Genomic DNA, 19,968 nt, shown 5'->3' with positions numbered 1-19,968 from the left:
TGGGAGGCTGAGGACTGAGACTAGAAAAACAGGTTGTAGTCAAAATGAGAATCCAACTCTTTAATGGTCCACTTCATCTTTTCATCTATTGAATTATCAAATATTTGTAGAGTTCCCAATATGAGCAAGAAATTAAGCTCAGTGTAGGGGAGGGAGCAAAAATGATGCAAAATTTAATAAGTATGTTTTGAATCATAGGACTCACAAGAGAAAAGAGCCTGGTAAATAAAAATAGCTACATTAGAATGTGCCAAATGCTAAAACAGGTAGGAGTAATAGTTGTGGAAGAACAGAAGAGGGCGCTAATCACTCAATTGCAGCATTAAAGTGTCCATAAGCTATTTTGGTAACCAAAACAAAGCAGAAAATAGAAGTAATAACCTTCACAACTTGGTTTTCTTAAAAATCCTTATTTCTGTATGGATTGCTCAGTGAACTCACTTTATAGAAACCTATTCATCATATTTCTTCAGAAGAGTGTACTAGAAAATGACATCTTCTATAGTAACTTTCAGTAACGCACTGTGACACTTTTGAGCCAGGTATTAAATCTATTTATTACTTTGTTCTGTTGTGTTAAAAAAAAAAGAAAGGGAGAGAGTGAGAGAAAGAAAGAGAAACAAGAGAGAAGGGAGGGAGGAAGGAGAGAGAGGGAGGAAGGGAGAGAGAGAAGAAAGAAAGGAAAGAAGGAAGGGAGGGAGGGAAGAGAAAGAAAGAAAGAAGGAAGGAAGGAAGGAAAGAAAAAGAAAGAAACAAAGAAGTAAGGAAGGAAGGAAGGAAAGAAGTAAGGAAGGAAGGAAAGAATGAAAGAAACAAAGAAAGAAGTAAGGAAGGAAGGAAAGAAAGAAAGAAGAAAGAAAAAGAAAGGTCCATAATCCTAGCTACTTGGGAGGCTGACATCAGGAAGACAGCTTGGGCGGATAGTTCTTGAGGCCCCATCTCCAAAATAAGCACAGCAAAATGGACTGGAAGCGTGACTCAAGCAGTAGAGCACCTGCTTTGTAAGCATGAAACCCTGAGTTCAAACTCCAATCCCACCAACAACAAAAAAAGAGAAAGAGAGAGAAAGAGAAAAACAGAGAAAGAGAGAGAGAGAATGAAGGAATAATTCTCAGAATAGAAACAAGTGAGGAGAACAGTACTCAAAGCCACAAGTCCTGCCCTGTAGATTGGTAGATCTCAAAGCCATACCAGATTAAGCTTCTGGAAGAAAAAGGTCTGTGATTGTACAACCCTACAGCCATCACCAGGCTTCTCAAATCACAATAACAGAAAAGGGCTTCTAGAGTTGTGCTTTGAGGAAAGGGTGGGTCTGCCCCAATACCTATGTCTGAAAAGACCATGGAGAATAAGGGCAATCTTTCAGAGAATAGAATTGGGCACTGCTATGGTTTGGATAAGTGTTCTCCAAAGGACCATGTGTTGAAGCCTTGGTCACTGGCCTGTGGTTGTTGGGAGATGGCCCCACCTTTAAGAAGTGGGGTCTAATGGAAGAAGTTAGGCCACTGGGAAATGTTCCTTCGAGAGGGATATTGGAACTCCAGCCCCTTCCTCTGTCTGTGTTTCCCTGCCACTGAGGTGAACAGCTTACTCCACCATGTGATCTTGTAAGAGGTGCTAAAAAGCACTGATTCCTTACTTGGGCCATGAATTAACTAAAAATGGGAGAAAAAATGGCACCTCTCCTTCATTTTATATCTGTCTTTGCTCTAAGTCATTCTCTCTTGCAGCCACCTTGGAATCAGGAAAGGACAGGAATGATCAATAACATATGTGTAACAGGGACTAAAACTACCCCTAAGGACAGTAGAACCTTGCAGGACACACCACACCTCAAATGAGGACAATTACCTATAGATGATGAGGTTACAACCTAGAGTAGGATCAATCCTCTCATAGGAACCAGCTTGCTCCCTTCAAGTGCTGACAGCAGTAACAACTTTTCTGGAACCCTTCTCTGGAAATTTTGGACTGAGATAATGGTCAACCAGAACACATCTGTGACTGGGACTGTTTAACTATGTATACCTTTTGTCTCCTGCCACTAATTCTTTGTCTATTTAAAGCTAAAGTTCATATCTGTACCTGAAGATGGCTGAAGATGAGCTGAGTGCTTACTCTGCCTCTCCCCACGATGTGCCTCAAACTGTGCAGTAAATCATCCTTCTCTGCCTTCACCATGCCTCTTTATTTGGTGTTTAGGGGCAAGGGTCTGAACCTGGCATGTGGAATCCCAGGAGCTTGGGCCTTGAGCCAAAAACTCTGGTTTCTCTCCCATCATAATGTATTATGCCACCACAGGCAAAAGCAATAGAGCCAAGAACCATGAACTGAAAGCTTTGAAACCATGAGCAAAAGAAACCTTTTTTTTTTTTTCTTGGTGGTGCTAGGGTTTAAACTCAGGGTCTCATGCTTGCTAGGCAGGCAATCTACCACTTGAGCCACTCCACTAGCCCTGTTTTGTGTTGGGTATTTTCAAGATAGAATCTTGAGAACTATTTGCCTGGCCTGGCCTCGAACCACAATCATCTTGATCTCTGCCTCCAGAGTAGCTAGGACTACAGGTGTGAGCCACCAGTTTCCCAGTGGTTATAGTTGGTTATCTTAGCTACTTTACTATAGTGACAGCAAGCTGACTAACACAAGCATCCAGATTGACTGACCAAGAAATATGCAGCCAAGACTAGGAATTATCATTATTCCTATCCAGCTGGATAATATACACACTAGGACCAGCTAACATCCTATATTCCCTCCACATGTCAGGAGCAGGCATTTGGCTTTAGGGTCCCAGATAATGAGGAGCTACCTCTGAACTTGACCATAAGGAATTCACATCACTCAGAGACCCAATAAGAGGATAACTTTTCAGGATGTTTTTGGGAAATACACCCCTTTATTTCCTAGACAAACTCTACCTTTCCTGAAGAAAAATACTGAACCCTAGAATCATCAAGGGATTCGGGCTGTGGATCAAACAGTAGTTCTCTTGTCTAGCAAGAGTAAAGCCCTGATTTCAATACTGAAAAAAATCTTTTTTTAAATCATCAATATCTTAAGCCAACTCTCTAGCTAATCAATGACAACTTCCCATGTCCCATTGTTGATACCATTTTTTTTATTTTAATATTTATTTGACTTCATGAAAAAAAAAATTTTGAGACAGTGTCTACGTAGCCCAGGCTAGCCTCACAATCCTCTTGGCTCTGCCTCCCAAGTGGTAGGATACAGGTGTGTGTCACCATGATTTGCCCTTGATGCAGTTTTAGTGAGAGGAGTTAAATGAGCTTAAACAGGTATCTCAAAATAGAGCAGTCAGCACTCCCTATGGGTGTCAAGACCCTGAAAGATACCAAAATCTACGGAAGCTCAATCTCTTATAAATTCACACAGTATTGTGTATGCACACATTCTCTCATATACCCCTATGTACATTCTCTCATATACCTCAAATCATTTCTAGATTATTCATAATACCTAACACAATGTAGGTGCCATGCACATGGTTGTTATGCTGTGTGATTTAGGGAGTAATGACAAGAAAAAAAGATCTGTCCTATTCAGTAAAGACCCAATTTACTTTTCCAGGAATTTCCAGTCTTCAGTTGGTTGAACCTGTGAATGCAGAACCCACAATGGAGGATCAACTGTAAGTGAATGATGAATTCATTGAATCAACACATGAATATTGATTCATTTTTAAAGACTTTTTACTTTTAAATTTCTGCTCTCAACCACTTTAATTTTTAATTTTGAGTTTTTCGTTTTCATCAGTCTTTTCATAAAATTACATTACTTTCTCTCTGTGATTTGCCTTCATTGAAATTGCTGCCTTGGTAGTGGCTTTAGAAAAGATGCAAACCAGAGAGCTGGGAAGACATCTCCAGCCACCCAGCAGCAGTAACTGTGCCATTAGTGTGCCTGCCATCCCTTTTATGTGACAAGCAGTAATGGCTCTGTTGGTACACTCAGCTTTTGAAATGCTGCTGTTACTTGGCTTCTTGAACCATGTAGTCTCTTTGTGAAAAATCACTGGATTTGGGATAGACTGTCAACAATATGCCCCTTGCCAGCCAATGGAATTAAGTCACCGCAAGGGAGGAACACATATCTCAAAGATGCCGTCTCACTTTGTTAAGGAATCAAATGATGCTGGAGGCATTCAGAAGACAATTAGGCACTGTATTATCTACCTGCTCCAGGTGCAGTTAATTCTCTGAAAGCAGGTTTTGTAAGTGTTTTGGGTTGCTATGACATACTGACTGGGACCTTTACCAGACTCAGAGAGTTCCCAGAGGGAGCAGCAATAACAGACAACAGCAATGCTGGCTTCCATGGCCAAGTTTAAAGAAAATGTATTCAATCAGGCATGGTGGTCCCTGCCTGTCATCCCAGTACTCAGGAGGATGACTCAAGATCTGCATTTCGAGGCCAGCCTGGACTACATAATGAAATCCTATCTTAAACAAAACTGAGAGTGCCATATGACCCACCAAGTTGGCAAATACTGTTTGTCTCCTTTCTGAAATTTGCTAAGCACTTGACCTGCTGGCACTTCATTTTCTTGAGACAAGGGGAAAGAGGCATGAAAAAAGGACTGAAGGAAGAGACAGAAGCTGACATTCCCATCACTTAGTTTAATATGCATATGTTCCCTGTAAGTTGAACTGACACCATGAAAAATGGCAAGACTTATGCAGAATTGCTATTGTGACCTCCCCTTCTCCTCCTAATGATGGAATGATTAGTCCAACCATCTTCCACATACACTAATGTGTTCTTGTCATCCCAGCAAGTAAGGATTCAGCATTTAGGGGCTGTAGACCAGGCTTCCCTGAGAGTTAAGCAGATGGAAGAGAAAGGTAATGTGGCAGGAAAGCAGACAAGGGGAATGGAGCTAATGAGAGATGATGAGTTCAACAGCGAAACAAACAAACAAAAAAATGGATTTGAGGAATGTCATGTAGCCCCTGGGGTGAGACCAGAGAAGGATCACCTCACCCCAGAGATTAAAATAGCCAATGAAATAGTATGTGACCATGTTTGGGACAAGCTGTACCCCCCATTTCTGTAACCTGCTCTACATGGTACATCAGGAAAGCCCCCTTTGTTCTCGGGGCTCAGCCTTTGGATGTGAATCTGCTGAGTTGCTGCCGCCCTGCTTAATAAACTTGCTTCCCAAAAGCTTTGGTGCCTCATATCTCTGTCTGAGCCATCCTACAACATTTCTGGGGGCTCATCTGGGATTTTGAGGTGGTGTTTTCACCTCCTTGTCACTGACTCATTATCCCTGACTTGCTGGGAGGGCTGCCCCCGCCAGCTGCCGTAGAACATGTTGATAAGGGGGGGAGGGAGCCTCTTTCCTGGTGAACAAAGGAGGCAAATTTTGGTCACACAAAGGATCCCAGAAAGACTCAGGAACCCAATTTGGGAACCCCGCTCATCAGACTGGTAAGAACCCAGGTTCAAATAATAGGCCTGCCTTTAGGAGGCAGAAGGGGAACCCGATCTATTCCCATAGACACCCTAGTAACTGCCGTTAGGGGTGAAACTGAGTCTCTCAGGTTCAGGGAGAGTGTGAGAGTGTATGAAAGTGTGAGCCAGAGACACAGCCCAGCTACGAAGAGAGTGTGGAGTCCCAACCTGCAGGTCCATGGTGAACTCATATGGTCTAGGGTGAGCCCTAACAGAGCCTCTGGTCCGGGGCTTATATGGATTCATTATGGCTAAGAGACACCTAAATCCCTGCAAAGGAAGCAGCTGGAGACAGACATAGCAAGTGGTGTTATTTGTTTTCCCCTGAGTGCGGAAAGGAGGACCCCTTATCTCCTCTCCACAACCCTCATCCCTTCTGTTTCTGTCTGTCTTGACCTCTGGCAACAGGAGGCACAGGAGGAGGTGCACCCCTAGGGTGCATGCTTAAGAACTTTAAAAAGGCATTTAATGGAGATTACAGAGTCAAGCTGACTCCTTGCAAGCTTATGACCTTCTGTGAAATAGACTGGCCTGGTTTTGGTACAGGATGGCCCTTGGAGGGGTCGTTAGATAAGGTTATAGTCAGTAGAGTTTTTGAAGTGCTTGTATCTGAACACCCAGATCAGTTTCCTTATATTGATTGCTGCCAGGATGCAGTCCTCAGTCAGTCCATGTGGCTAAAGTTCCACCCAAAAGAAAGCATGTAGGGTCACGGTAGCCAGGGTGGCAACAGCTTCCAAGTGCAGGGAAAAATGTGAAAAGCCAGAGAAACCCACATTAGCGGGGGACCCTGAGAAGACCCTACCCCTCATGTGCCACTATACTCACCACCTTCTGCCCCTTTGCCTCCACCCTTGGGAGGGGAAGCAGCATCAGATGGGGAAGCCCCAGCAGCAAATATGTCTACAAGGCCAAGGCCAGGCCCAGGAGTCATTAAAAGTGCAACAACCCCATCTTCATCAGGCCCCATGAACCTCATGCTCACTCCAAGCCCACCAGCCCTCAGCTCCCTGTGAGACTGGCCCCTAGTTTAACCAGGAACATCTGAACAGTCCCACTACAGGCCTAGCCTCTACCCCTGGAACCCACTGCACTGCAGATGCCCCTGAGAGAGGGCCAGGGCCCAATATATTATGACCAGCATGGTCAGATACAAGGAGGAAGGCAGACATTTGTCTACCAGTCCTTTACCACAACAGACCTCCTAAATTGGAAGCACCATATCCCTTCCTTCACAAAAAGAGCCTCAGGCCCTGATTGAGCCAATGCAGTCCATCATACAAACTCATAAGCCCACCTGGACAGACTGCCAACCGCTTCTTCTGACTCTAAATATGATCTTGGAAAGCATGAAGTAAGACATGAGTTCCTCTACCTTCCTGATTGTCCTGTGGCCTTGATGGGCAGAGACTTGTGCAAACTAAGGGCACACATAACTTTTGATTCTGATGGCATGGCAGCCTTAAAGCTGAGAGGGCCTGAAGCCAAAATTCTAACTCTCATCGTTGTGCACGAGGAGGAATGGGGACACTCTGCCCATAAGAGAGAGATTCCTGAGATGCCTGAGCTTCCCTTTAAGATTCCAGAAGTATGGGCTGAGGACAACACCCCCATACACACCAGACTGGCTCGGAACATACTTCTGGTGGTGGAAGAATTAAAGCCAGGAGCCACTCCTGTTAGCCAGAGGCAAAACCTGCCTGAACCTTAAGGACACATTTTTCTGCATCTGCCTGGATCCACAGAACCAACCCATCTTTGCCTTCCAACGGAAAAATCCTAGTACTGGAGAGAAGGGAAAATTGACTTGGACTCAGTTGCCACAAGGCTTCAAAAACTCTCCCACTGTCTTTGGGACTGCCTTGGTATCTGACCTAAAGGCTTTCTAGGTCAACCAGCATGGCTGCACACTCTCCAGTATGTAGATGACCATCTGTTGGCTGGACCAACTCAGGAGGATTTGTATGGAAGGAACTCGCCTCTTTCTCTCCCTTTTGTAGAAGGCAGGATATAAGGTTTCCTGAAAGAAAACCCAGATTTGCTAGTATATTGTCAGATACCTCAGGTCTCACCTGCCACAAGGACAACGTAGACAGAGCCCTGAGAGAAAACAGGCCATCTGTTCCATTCTGGCCCCCAAGACCCATCGACAGATTAGAGAATTTCTAGGGGCTGCAGGTTTCTGCTGGATCTGGATCCCTAATTACTATCTCTTGGCAAAACTCCTTTATGAAGCCACAAAGGGGGGAGAACAGGAACCCATGGTATAGGGAGAAAAACAAGAAAAGGCCTTTAAAAAAAAATTAAGATGGCACTCACAAATGTCCTTGCTCTGGGCCTGCCAGATGTGATGAAGCCTTCTTCCTATATGTAAATGAGAGACTGGGGACAGCTGTAGGAGTCTTGATCCAGCTGCTAGGTTCCTGGCACCACCCAGTGGCCTATTTATTAAAGCAACTTGATGCAGTTTCCCAAGGCTGGCTGCCCTGCCTGTGCTCCCTGGTGGCCACTGCCGTCTTGGTGGCTGAAGCAGACAAACTTACTTTGGGAGAAGAACTCACAGTCTGAGTTCTCCACTCTGTTTTGACTCTTATGGAATATAAAGGAAATTATTGGTTGACAAACTCCCAAATGGTCACATGTCAAAGCATGTTATGTGAAAACCTGTGTATCTGATTAGAGGTTGTTAAGACTCTAAATCCAACCTCCCTGTTGCCAGTTGATTGAGGACCCCCAGAGTATGACTGTTTAGAGATTACGGATGAGGTGTTCTCCAGCCAGCCAGACTTGACTGATCAATCAGTTTATCAGTCATCCGGAAGTTGAGTATTTCACAGATGGCAGCAGCTTTGTCCAGGATGGCACACATTTTGCTGGATATGCAGTAGTGACTCTGAGCGCTGTCATTAAAGCACATCCACAGCTAGTTGGGACCTCTGCACAAAAGACTGAACTCATTGCTCTCACGCAGGTGCTCCAGCTTGCTGCAGGAGTGTGGGTAAATAGCTATACAGACTCTAAATATGCCTTTACTACCATTCTTGTCTACGGAGCCCTATATAAAGAAAGGAGTCTCATTAACTCAGGAGGAAAAAATGTTAAGTATGGACAAGAAATTCTGGAATTTCTAGAAGCTGTATGGGTCCCTACATGAGTAGTGGTCATGCACTGCTGAGGGCACCAGAAGCAGGAGACAACATCTATTCAGAAAAACCAAAAAGCTGATAGGCAAGCCAAGTGAGCAGCCCTCACAGGAGGACAAACCTTAGCCTCACTGACAGCTGCTTTGTTCCCATGCCCCTTATCTGAACGGGACCCATGGTATACTTCACAAGAACAGCGTTGGTTTGAGAATGAAGGAGGAAGTTTCCTGCCAGGTGGGTGGTGGAAATTTGCCGAAGGCCATATTGCAATTCCAGAGTCTCTGGCTCCCACATCTGTTGAGCAGTTCCATGAAGGAACTCACTCAGGGTGCAAGTCTCAATTCTTGAGACCACCTTGGCCCATCATTTTTATATCCCAAACTGTCCACCGTGGATTTTATTGAGATGCCATGGACCAGAGGATGTAGATATTTGCTGGTGTTTGTACCTTCTCAGGATGGGTGGAAGCCTTCTCTACTTGGACTGAGAAAGTCCAGGAAGTGGCCAGGTGACTGTTAAAGGAAATCAACCCTTGGTCCGATCTATTGGATTGGACAATGGGCTGGCCTTCGTGGTTGAGGTAGAAGAGTTGGTGGCTAAGGGCATAGAAATAACTTGGAAGCTGCAAACGGCCTACTGCCCCAAGAGTTCAGGTAAAGGAGAACATATAAACAAGACTCTAAACTTGCAATTGGGAAAACTATGCCAGGAGACCCATTTACAGTGGGATCATTTATTGCCCATAGCCTTGCTCAGAATTAGGTCTAGGCCCACCAAGTGGATGGGTCTATCTCCTTTTCAAATTCTTTTTTTGGGTGCCACCCCCTTTAGTCAAGGTCCTTAAGAAAATAAGGGGACCTTAAGGAAATAAGTGAATTCACCCTGAGACAGCAGATGCAGGCCCTCGGTTGATTCTCTCAAAAATCAATGATTGGGTAAGAGAGAGACCCCTCCCATTAGCCTGACAACTCCCACATACCTTTATAAACCAGGGGATGCTGTTTGGGTTAAGGAATGGAATGTTTAACCGGTAAAGCCCCACGGGAGGGGCCCTTTGTTGTTGTTTTGTTCACCCCCACCACAGTTAAGGTAGCAGAGATTGTTCCCTGGATCCACCACAGCTGAATGAAGCTGGCTTCCCTCTAGTGGGAGTGCATCCCTGACCCAGCCTCACCATGCAAGATCACCCTCTGGAATATCCATGCCTTTCCCCAGCAGGACCCTGCTTCCCAGGAGATAAAGGAGACCAAGGACAAGGAGACAAGATGTCAGCCCTGCTCTTGTCACTCCAGAAGCTGACTAGTCTACACATGGTGGAAGCTTGAGGAGTTGCCTATCTCAACTTTGAGGATGAGTCCCTTCCATGTTTTCTTCTTGCTAATCTTGGTCAGCTCTCTACCTGGAGACCTGGAGGCTTTGGATTGTAACTCATGTATGTGCACTGCCCAAGTGGGAAGTGTTGTTACCAAAACTCTAGTTTTCCATACTTATTATTCTTGTGTGGGTACAGTTGTTGGGTCATGCACCCACAACCATACCACCTACTCAGTGTGCTCTCCTGATGGTCAGTGCATCTGTTTTAACCCCATCTATCACCCTTGGGATCAATGGCTAGAGGTAGAAAGTTTCACCAACACTGGGGAGCTTATTAGCTGGACACAGGGTTACAACCCCAAAAGGCCAGTATCTATATACTTTGATGTGTGTGCTGTAATAGCTAAAAACTCTATCCATCAACCTCAGGGTATTGGAAACACCTGTGGAGGCCTGGCCTGGGAGAAAACTTGTATGCCAAATGATAAGTATATGTGCTGAGAAGACAGCTCTTGGCCATGTAATGACACTGTAAAAACATAAACCCCTAGATCAAGCTGATGCTCTTTGACCCTGAAATGGGTCCAAGCATCAAAGGGGGAATGTGGCAGGAAGGCAGGGAGGGGCAAGGGAGACAGTGAGAGATAATGAGTGCAACAGCAAATCAGAAAAAAACAGATTTGAGGAATGTCACCTAGCACCTGGGATAGGAACAGAGAAGGGTTACCTTGCCCCAGAGGCTAAAATGGCCAATAAAATAGCATGTGACCATGTATGTGACAAGCCATAACCCTCCCCCACCCCCTGACTTCTGTAACCTGCTCTAAATGGTGTATAAGGAAACCCCCCTTTGTTCTTGGGGCTCAGCCTTTGGATGTGAATCTGCTGAGTTGCTGCCGGCCTGCTTAATAAACTTGCTTCCGGAAAGTTTTGGTGCCCAGTCTCTGTCTGAGCCATCCTACAACAGTAAGACCCTCCTTGATGAGGGAACTATGAGCCCTGAGGGAGCTATAGCTGAATGTGCTGAAGAAGAGCCAGTATGTGGGCACCTGCCTCATGGAAGGAACCACAGAAACATCAAGGCAAAGAAGGCAGAGCACAGAGACCCTGGTTGTCGGTTCTCCGTTTCTGATTGTTGCTGGAATATGCTCTTGGCATATGATAGTGCTGGATCACATGCATGGACAGTTTTCCCTCCTCCCAAGTTTTGCTCACCATTAATTATGATAAAGCTGGTGTTGCTTTCAACACTTTACTCATAAGAAGGCTTACTGGGAAATGAAAATTAACTTAACCAAGGGAAAATTTGAATCAAAAAGAAAATAGATCATTAAGGACCAAAAATTTCAACCCTTTACAAATAAGGCACTAAACTCATTTGAAGTATTTTAAAAGTAATTGAGTCAACCAGATGCAATGACAAGTGACTATAGTCCCAGCTACTTGGGAGGCTGAGGCAGGAGGATGGCTTGCATCCAGGAGTTCAAGGCCAGTCTTTGAGACCCTAGCTCAAAACAGAAAAAAAGATGTAATCCTAGATGGGAGCATTGACATTCAAGGTCGGTGGGGCAACAAGTCTGAGGGACTCCATCTCAACCGATGAAAAGTTGGGTATGGTGATGCATGCCTGTCATCCCCGATACCTGGTAACAGTAAACAGGAAGATCATGGTCCAGGAAGCTCAGGTGTAAATGCAAGTCCCTATCTCAAAAATAGCCAAAGCAAAGGGTCTGGGGGTGTTGTGGAGTTCCTGCCTATCAAGTGCAAGGTCTTGAGTTCAAACCCCAGTACTGTCCTCTCCCAAAAAAGAAAGGGATCTAGAGACTGGACACCTGTAAAAAGATCATTTTCTTCACCCCTTGCAAGGTTTGTGGGTGACATCTGTTATAAGAAGACAGAGTAATAAGAGAAAAAGCATGACAATTTATTTAATGTTTTACATGACATGGGAGCCTTCAGAAATAGGAATCCAAAAACCTCAGGAAGATTGTATTTTTATGGATAGTCATGCAGAAGTAGGATTAGAGTACAACAGGGTATGACCTGATGGTTAGGAAAGTGTGTGTGGGGGGGGCAGGGAATTATCAATACCTGCTTGTTCAGATTCTTCTTGACCTCTGGGCACAGGGTAAGATCTTTCTGGAACAAGGTTCTTCTGACCTACTTTCAGAGAAGGTAGGTCAGAGAATTCTTTCATGGCCTGCTTCAGGGGAGGAGGTGGGAGAAAGTCAGACTGACTTTCCTGCTTCTGCGGTTTTTTCAATTTCCTTCACCTTAAAATGCTCAGTATGGGAAGTCACCATATTTTGGGTGCCATATTTCTGAGTCCTAGCAGGATCAAGAAGTAGTAAATCCTCTCTGTGAAAAGGAACCTGAGCTTTGGTCAGAAATCTTGCCTCAAAATAACTTTTTCAAATTGTCCTTTTATACCCAGCTCCAGAGACAAAGATCCCAGTTCACCTTGCCCTTGTACCACCAAAGATGCTGATAAAGCCAAAAGAGCAGATGTGGGCCCAGAAGATGCCAGCCAACGGACTTCTCCACTAAGCAACCATAAGAGGTGCTAAAACTGCTGCTGCCTCAGTAGAAAAATGGTCAGCATGGTCAGTCACACATGCTCAGTGAGCAATGGTCTCTGCACACAACAGGAGACTTCTTGACCTATGTTTCCTCCTGCTCACTACAGCAATAAAATAGAGGTTCCCTACTTTATTAAAGGAAATTAGATCAGGTCCCAGGTACACCTGCATCAGCCTCATCTTCACATGGCATAACCTTTAAGAGAATTAACAGTGCTCTGGTTATACCGGCAGAAGCTTCCTGAACTAATTCAGGATGACATCTGACATCCTGGGAGGCAAGATCCAGATTCGGATTCACAATGCCAAACTGGGAAAGAATAATACGCAAGAGCTTGCCATGCTGTTAACTTCTCTGCAAATGAAAATAGATGACAATGCCTTAAAACAAAAAGTTATTGAGGCAATAGAACCAGGAAATAAAAACTACAATGTCATTTCCTATCACTAAGAAAGGTGAAAATATAAAACCACACCCACACACAAAATTTTGGGAATATTTGAGACCTTACTGAAAATTAACATTGTTTAATTTATAAAGGCTGCAAAATTCTTTTGGTTTAACAAGGAGTCAGGCAGCACAGTAAACTTCTCATCCTATAGTATAGATTCTCACAAGAGTCTGGACATTGATAGGTCTGACATTTTTTAAAAAAAGTTTCTGTGGACTTTGTGGACATTAGTGGATTATTGTGAAAGAAGTTTATACTGTCAGAATCATTTTAACAGCAAGATTGTGTGCATATCAAATGTAGGGGCCAAGTTGGCTTTAAGAATGTATCAGTTTACTATCTCACACAACCAAAAATTGGGGGCAATTCAAGCACTGAGTACTGCAGAGGCTCCGCGATGTCCTAGGCGTCCCATTCTCTCCTCAGCACACTGTTTCTTATTTTCAGATGATCCCCTGACCTAAAGACAGGGAGACATTAGCCCTTCCATTGCAGGGACTGTCTGAGTGAGGTCTTACTATACTGCTCAAAATTCTACCAGTTACAAAACAGCTGGGAGAAAAAAAGGCCTCAGGTATAAAGTATGAAGAATTTCCTTTATTATAAATAATGAAAGTTAATCAAACTGGAAAAGTAAGCAAATATTTTCTCCAAGCAAAAATTAAATGTGGCTGCCCAAAATAACTAACATAGCACAACTGCCAATACTTAAACTTTCTCCTTAGCACTTACAGGGCTGAGGATGCAGCTATACAGAAGAGCCCTTACTTAGAATTCGTGAGGCCCTGGATTTAGATGGAAACAAAAAGTAAAACATTAGCATTATATACACACATTCTTCAACTTGGTAACCTTTTATTGTGTTCATGTTTTCCTAGAAGCATATTATATTAATCACAATTTACTTAAATTAATTCAGATGTTATACTTTGAACTACAACTTTGACCATGTGAGGAACTTTCCAATTCAAATCAGCGAAAAATGTCCGTATGAAATGGGAGTTCCCACTTCTTGCCTCACAAGGCAGAAGAATGAGCTTCACAGAAAACAGTGGTGAATAAAGAAGTTTATTGAGGTAGAAAAGTGTAAAGTGGGAGAGCAGAGCCCCCAGAGGTGCCTGTGGGCAGTGTTTCCAAGGGAGAGTGCCAGAGAAATAACAGTCTCAGGTTTTTTCTGTTTTCTCCAAAGTGTTGCTCAATCGCTATGCTAATTAGGCGTGCAGAAAGCAGCATTTTGGTTGTCTGTGCCTGCAATGTTCTGATTGGTTGCTCCTGATTCTCACACCATTGGTCCTTCTTTCCACTCTTTAAGGTCACAAAGGAGGTCACAATGGAAGTTTCCAAAGGCCTTTCTTTTGTCTCACATATATTTACATATTTTATTCTTCAGAGTAGGTCACCTCTAGAACTTTTGGGTATTTCATTCTTTTCTACGAAAGTGTAAGCGACTCATAAATTCTCTGAATTTCAGTATTAAGGAGTGGTTACTCACGTTGTCTTTCCATGTTTCATAAGTCCTTCTGAATTTCTCATAATAACTTTCTGTTTTCATGCTGAAGTCTAACGCACTTGTTTTTAAATAACTGTCTTTTTTCCATATTTCTCTCCAGGAGTGTTTGAATTTTTCTAAATAAATTTCTCTTGCAGATTCTTCCTTCCATATTCCTTCTCCTTTTTTAACGGCTGTTAACTCAGCTTTAAGTAAGTTTCTGTGAATTTTCCAATGGGTTTTAAAATCATGATTTAGACCTTTAACAAGAACAGTTTTGCCCAGGCCTCTTCTCAAAATTTCTTCATTCAGATTCACACTAAAATATCCACCCTTGAGAAAAAGAATATATATAACAGGAACCAATTATGTAAGAATATTGATATGCCAATAACATCTTACTTACCTCAAAAGCAGTCATTCAGCAATTTTAGTCCTTCAAAGAAAAACAAAAAAATTATAACAGAGGGTCCTCAAGAGTTTAAAACAGAAAGTATCACGATGAAAACTGTTTGTATAACAATATATGCTAATTTAAAAAGAGCTTCAAACAACTATTAGAAGAGACCTTTGTCCAAAGTCAATCGTCTCTTTGATAACAGAATTCTCTACAGACTCACTGGTCTCTAGGAAGCAGTAAGACATAAAAAGCACTTTCTTGGTTTGGTATGTTAGTTGTCTGGAGGGAAAGTGAGGCACACAGAGGCACCAGGACAGGAACACACAGCAAAGCAAACTAAAGAAAGCTGAAGAAACTAAAAATTAAGTCAGTCCATAACGAACTGAGTCACCATTAAACTGCTAAATTAGGTTCACAATTCCTTCACAATTAGAAGGGCACTGGCATGCAAATACATTTTTAAATGACCTCCCTCAAAATAATTAACATAAAAATAGGCCTTGAATCTTCATCCTTCAGGAAATTTCAAACCTGGAATACCTCACTACCTAATGAACTGGATAAATGGAACATTTCCCCCACTGAGTCACTGTATAAAGGAGATCCTGTTTAGCTATTTCTATGGTCCTTTTGGAATTTTAATGTAAGAAAATTAATTTTAATAAAATATTAATAGTTTCACTAGACAAGTAATTCACACTTAAATTCTAAAAATGTGGGCTGGTGGAGCGGCTCAAGTGGTACAGCACCTGCCTAGCAAGTGCGAGGCCCTGAGTTCAAATCCCAGTGCTACCAAAAAAATAAAAAAATTCTAAAAATGTGAAAGCTCCAGGTTTAAACTAAGAAACATTTTCTAAGAACATGTAAAGGGACAGAAGCAGATTAAAATTAGGGAAAGTTTGAGACTTACAAAAACTTAATATTACATTTCAGATTGACCACGCTCTGGCTCAGGGACCTCCCTCACCTGGCCTGGAACCATCTATGCCCCTCCTCACTCATTGATTACTGGATGCAAACCACCTGGTTCTTCCCTTCCCATAGGTTATATAGGTTTAAAAAGCACCTGGAGAAGAGAAGCACATTCTCTCAGTCTTCAGAGTCCACCTGGGCCCCACCATGCTCCCTTTGTATTTTCCTCCCCTAACTTTTAATAAACTCCACTTACACCCACATGTCCTGCTATGGATTCTTCTATGTGGGACACAAAGAATTTGGAAGTCTTCTGATCACAGACTGCACTGGTGCTGTCAAAAATTTTATCACAATATGCATAAGCATAGTTTGCCAGCCCTGGAAGCAAGGTACGGCAGGCACAGAAGATAAAGGTTAGCATGAGTGTGGCTCCTCACCGGTTACTGTGCCAGGACAATTCCATTCTCTAAGAGTCCCATGTGCAATTCAGACTGGCATCAACTGCCACAGGGCAGCTTTGAGGACAAATGAAGTAAAATAAACACAGCATTCAGAATATAGTGCTATTACTATCTTCATCATCACATCATCCTTTTCTTCATAATTATACTCTTCAGTTTAAAAGAAGCTAATATTTTTATAAGGGCTTGGGATGTTTGATATTATTAACTCACTTTTAAATGCAACATACTTCAACAAATTACTTTTGGGTATTTCTTATTTTGAAAGAATTGTATATGATCTGGTCATACAAAAAATAATTTCATTAGGTTTTCTATTAATTCAAAGAGTTTTAAAGAATTAAAACAGTTAAAATCCTAATAACCAATGTGCTTTTTCCCTCAGATTATTTTTGTTTATTACATAAGGAACTTTTTAATTTTTTTAAATGTGTTTTTGAGTGTTTACTTTCAGTTACATTACATTTTAACATCAATGCTCTTTTTATTTGTCTCTATGGGTTCTTTTTTGGTGGTTCTGGTGATAGTAAGGTTTGAACTTAGGGCCTCTCCCTTGTTGGGTAGGTGCTCTATCACTTGAGCTACACCTCCAGCCCAAGGAACTTTAGAAGAAAAATTGCTCGTGATTCTGTCGTAACTTTTGTTTCTTTATTTTTCGCTTATGAGACAGGTTTTCACTATGTAGCCCACCCCGGTTTCACACTTAAGAGATCCTCCTGCCTCAGCCTCTCGAGTTCTGGGATCACAGGTGTGTACACCACACCCACCTGTTATAATGCAATGAGGCCACTAGGAATTAGGATCCCTGCAGGAAATACCATGCTGGGAGTGAAAAAGGCTGCTGCTCAGAGAGCCCTTGTATCAGGAAAAAAAAAACTATCTCCCAGCTTCTGCAGCTGGGGCCCACAGCTAAATCTACAGGTGCACTTTTCCTGGGTTTTGGTTCATCTTTTCTATAAATTAATTATAACACTGCTATGGATAAGGGGGAGACAAACTGAATTTTCCTCTCCCTATTTTTGGCCAAAACTGTCAAGACTCAGGACAGGAATGTAAGTAACAATGAGGAAACTGCAATTCCTACATACAAAAGCTATGAGCAACTCTAAAGGTAAGAAAACTCTGAGGAGACATCTTCAGATGACTGCTGATCACAAACATTACTTAAAACGCTCAACTTCAGACTTAAGAGCCTTGCAAAATGAGTTTGGAGGCCATTCAGGGGAGAAGGACTGGCACAGGACTGCAAAGGCTGCCTAGGAATGTGAACCCTGGGGACCTCCCGACTGCAGGCAGCAAGGACAGATAATTAAATTGTGCCCAGAGACCCCAGCAATGCATCAAGAGGTTACTGGGCTCTTGTTTTATGGACATTTTTGCTGAGTATTACATTTCTTTTCATTATCTTCTAGTGCTCAAATAGCCCTGTTCTCAACTCCAATAGGAGCTTCCCACAACAGAATTTCATTGTCTTGCAATAAATCAACACCGTTTGCTTTGTATAACTTCATGCTTTCTGTACCTTCTTCAGAACACTGCTTTAAAGCTACATGAATCTATATTTCCCATACTGCAATTCCAAAGACTCAAAATAAAATACTTTTTACTTTTGCAGCATCTGAGTTTAGAGTAGCCAAAACAACAGGGTTATTGGACAAGAACGAGCAATATTTACCCCTTCAGAAAACACCCTTGCTATTTGTAATTTCCAGTTGGCCATCTTTACTCAACAAGTGGTTTCTAATAACAAGCATGATATAATATAAACCCATATTTCCTTTCTTTATGAATTTCTAATTTTTCTATGATAAGCATATATTAGATATATACATAAATTTTATAACAAAATTTATATATGAAACACCTGGTTCTCTATACCTAGATCACCATTACTAGCAGTTTTAAGAGATGAAAAAATTCAGTCCCATTATATATTCAAAGTGCTAATTGAATAAGTCTTTACATATAAATAATAAGAATAAAAGACTGTTAGTTATTTCTTCACACTACTTACCCTGTTCACTAAAAGGTAGCAAAAGAGGGCTGAATTCTCTTTCCCAAGAAGCTGGAACCACAAATGTTGGGAAGGTCTCAGCTCTTTTTGTAACCAGACCTTCCCTGTTTCAGTGAGCTCTACTCCAGCCAGTTTAACCAGCAAAACACCACATGGCTCTTCTAAAAAGGTTAGGTAGAAAAAAAAAGTTCAGCTTTAAGAGTAGGCCACAAAAGCAAACCCCAAAGCCATTTGCCCCCCTCCTCCATCCAATACCAATAATATATAAAACTTATTTATAAATACATTGGTCCATTTATTCTATACTCATACTTTCTTCTCTTTTTGGGGGGAAGCATACTGGGGTTTGAACACAGGGCCTCACACTTGTCAGGCAAGTACTTCGCCATTTGAGCCACTCCACCAGTCCTGTTTTTGTGTTGGTTGTTTTTGAGATGGGGTCTCTTGACCTATTTGCCCAGGCTGACTTCAAACTATGATCCTCCTGATTTCTGCCTCCTAAGTACCTAGGATTACAGGCTTGAGCTCCTGGCATCTGGCTCATATTTTCTTTTAAACTACAAATATGTAACAGAGTAATTTAAAAAAACTCATTTTAGTAACAGAAGAGATTTCATCAAGTTAATCTTCTAGACTTGTTACTACATACATACACATGAAGCTATAGACAAGTAGTTTAGTAGTGACTAGTTACTACTAATAGTACTGCAGAAATTGCTTTTACATTTAAATGAAGTTGTAACAACTTATTGAGGTTATCTTCCTACCTATACAAAACCTGATCTTCATCTACATTGTTATTACTTTTGGTTTTTGTTTGTTTGGCTTTGAGATATATATATATATCAAATATATATATAATATATATATTTCACATATATATATTTTATATATATTATATATATTTCATATATATTTTATATATATATATATATATTTTTTTTTTTTTGGTCTGTACTGGGGTTTGAACTCAGGGCGTCATGCTTGCTAGGCAGGTGTCCTACCACTTGAGCCACTCTGCCACCCCTGTTTGTTTTGGAGACAGGCCTCCCTGTGCAGTCTGGAACTCTGTGTAACCCAGGCTGGCCTTGAACTCACAATCTTCCTGCCTCAGTATCCTGACTGCTTTTTATTACTTTTTAAGTACATTTTGCAGAACTGACTTCTAGACAGGATTTTATCAATTTATATTCAAAGTAATACAGTATGAAGATTATTTACCCAAACTCTTAATAAAACTTAAATCAATTTATTCTTACTAACAGGATTTTATTTATGCATTTGCTTATCTGCTTGTTTGTTTATTTTTAGGACACAGGTCTTGCTTTGTTGCCCAGGCTGACCTCAAAGTCCTGGGCTCAGCCAGTGACCCTGTGTCTCAGCCTCTCAGGTGCTGGAACAGGCACACACCACCCCACCCAGCTCAGGACTTCACTTCAGAAAAAAGCTTTTGACTTTTCATAAAAGAAAAAAGGGACTTTTTAAGGAAAAAACCAAGTTATATATTTAATATATCTACAGCTGTTAAAGTGGTTGAAATATAAAGTTAAGTTCATCTAATCTCTACGAAAAACCACTTGAATTCAAGTAGATATTCTAGAACTCTGTTACAGTGATAAGAGAAAATTACTTTCCTTCTAAGGTTGGCTTCTTAAAACCTGTCCTTGGGCTTCAGTTACAGAAGCATCAAAAGGTTTAAGTAGGAGGATTGTACGCCTAGCAAAAA

The 19,968-nt window shown here is 41.9% G+C and overlaps 1 protein-coding gene across 4 annotated transcripts in view; it reads right to left on the bottom strand.

Annotated features, from left to right (window-relative positions):
* The window catches only part of C5H3orf33 (chromosome 5 C3orf33 homolog), a 369,083-nt gene that overhangs the window by 334,163 nt on the left and 14,952 nt on the right, over positions 1 to 19,968 (bottom strand). Inside the window, exons 4-5 of one of the 4 annotated variants that reach the window (XM_020183543.2) lie at positions 18,243 to 18,403; positions 13,817 to 14,785 (exon numbers count right to left, since the gene is read on the bottom strand). The exons of 1 other annotated variant lie outside the window; for it this stretch is intronic. In XM_020183543.2, the coding sequence (XP_020039132.1) occupies positions 14,384 to 14,785; positions 18,243 to 18,403 (563 nt within the window). In that variant the 3' untranslated portion in view covers positions 13,817 to 14,383. 2 more of the 4 variants (XM_020183544.2, XM_074073941.1) reach the window with 2 other exon arrangements.

Source organism: Castor canadensis, chromosome 5 (genome assembly GCF_047511655.1).
Source record: "Castor canadensis chromosome 5, mCasCan1.hap1v2, whole genome shotgun sequence".
NCBI lineage: Eukaryota > Metazoa > Chordata > Mammalia > Rodentia > Castoridae > Castor > Castor canadensis.
The sequence above is the reverse complement of the archived record's forward strand: the minus strand, read 5'-3'. Positions and strand labels throughout refer to the sequence as shown.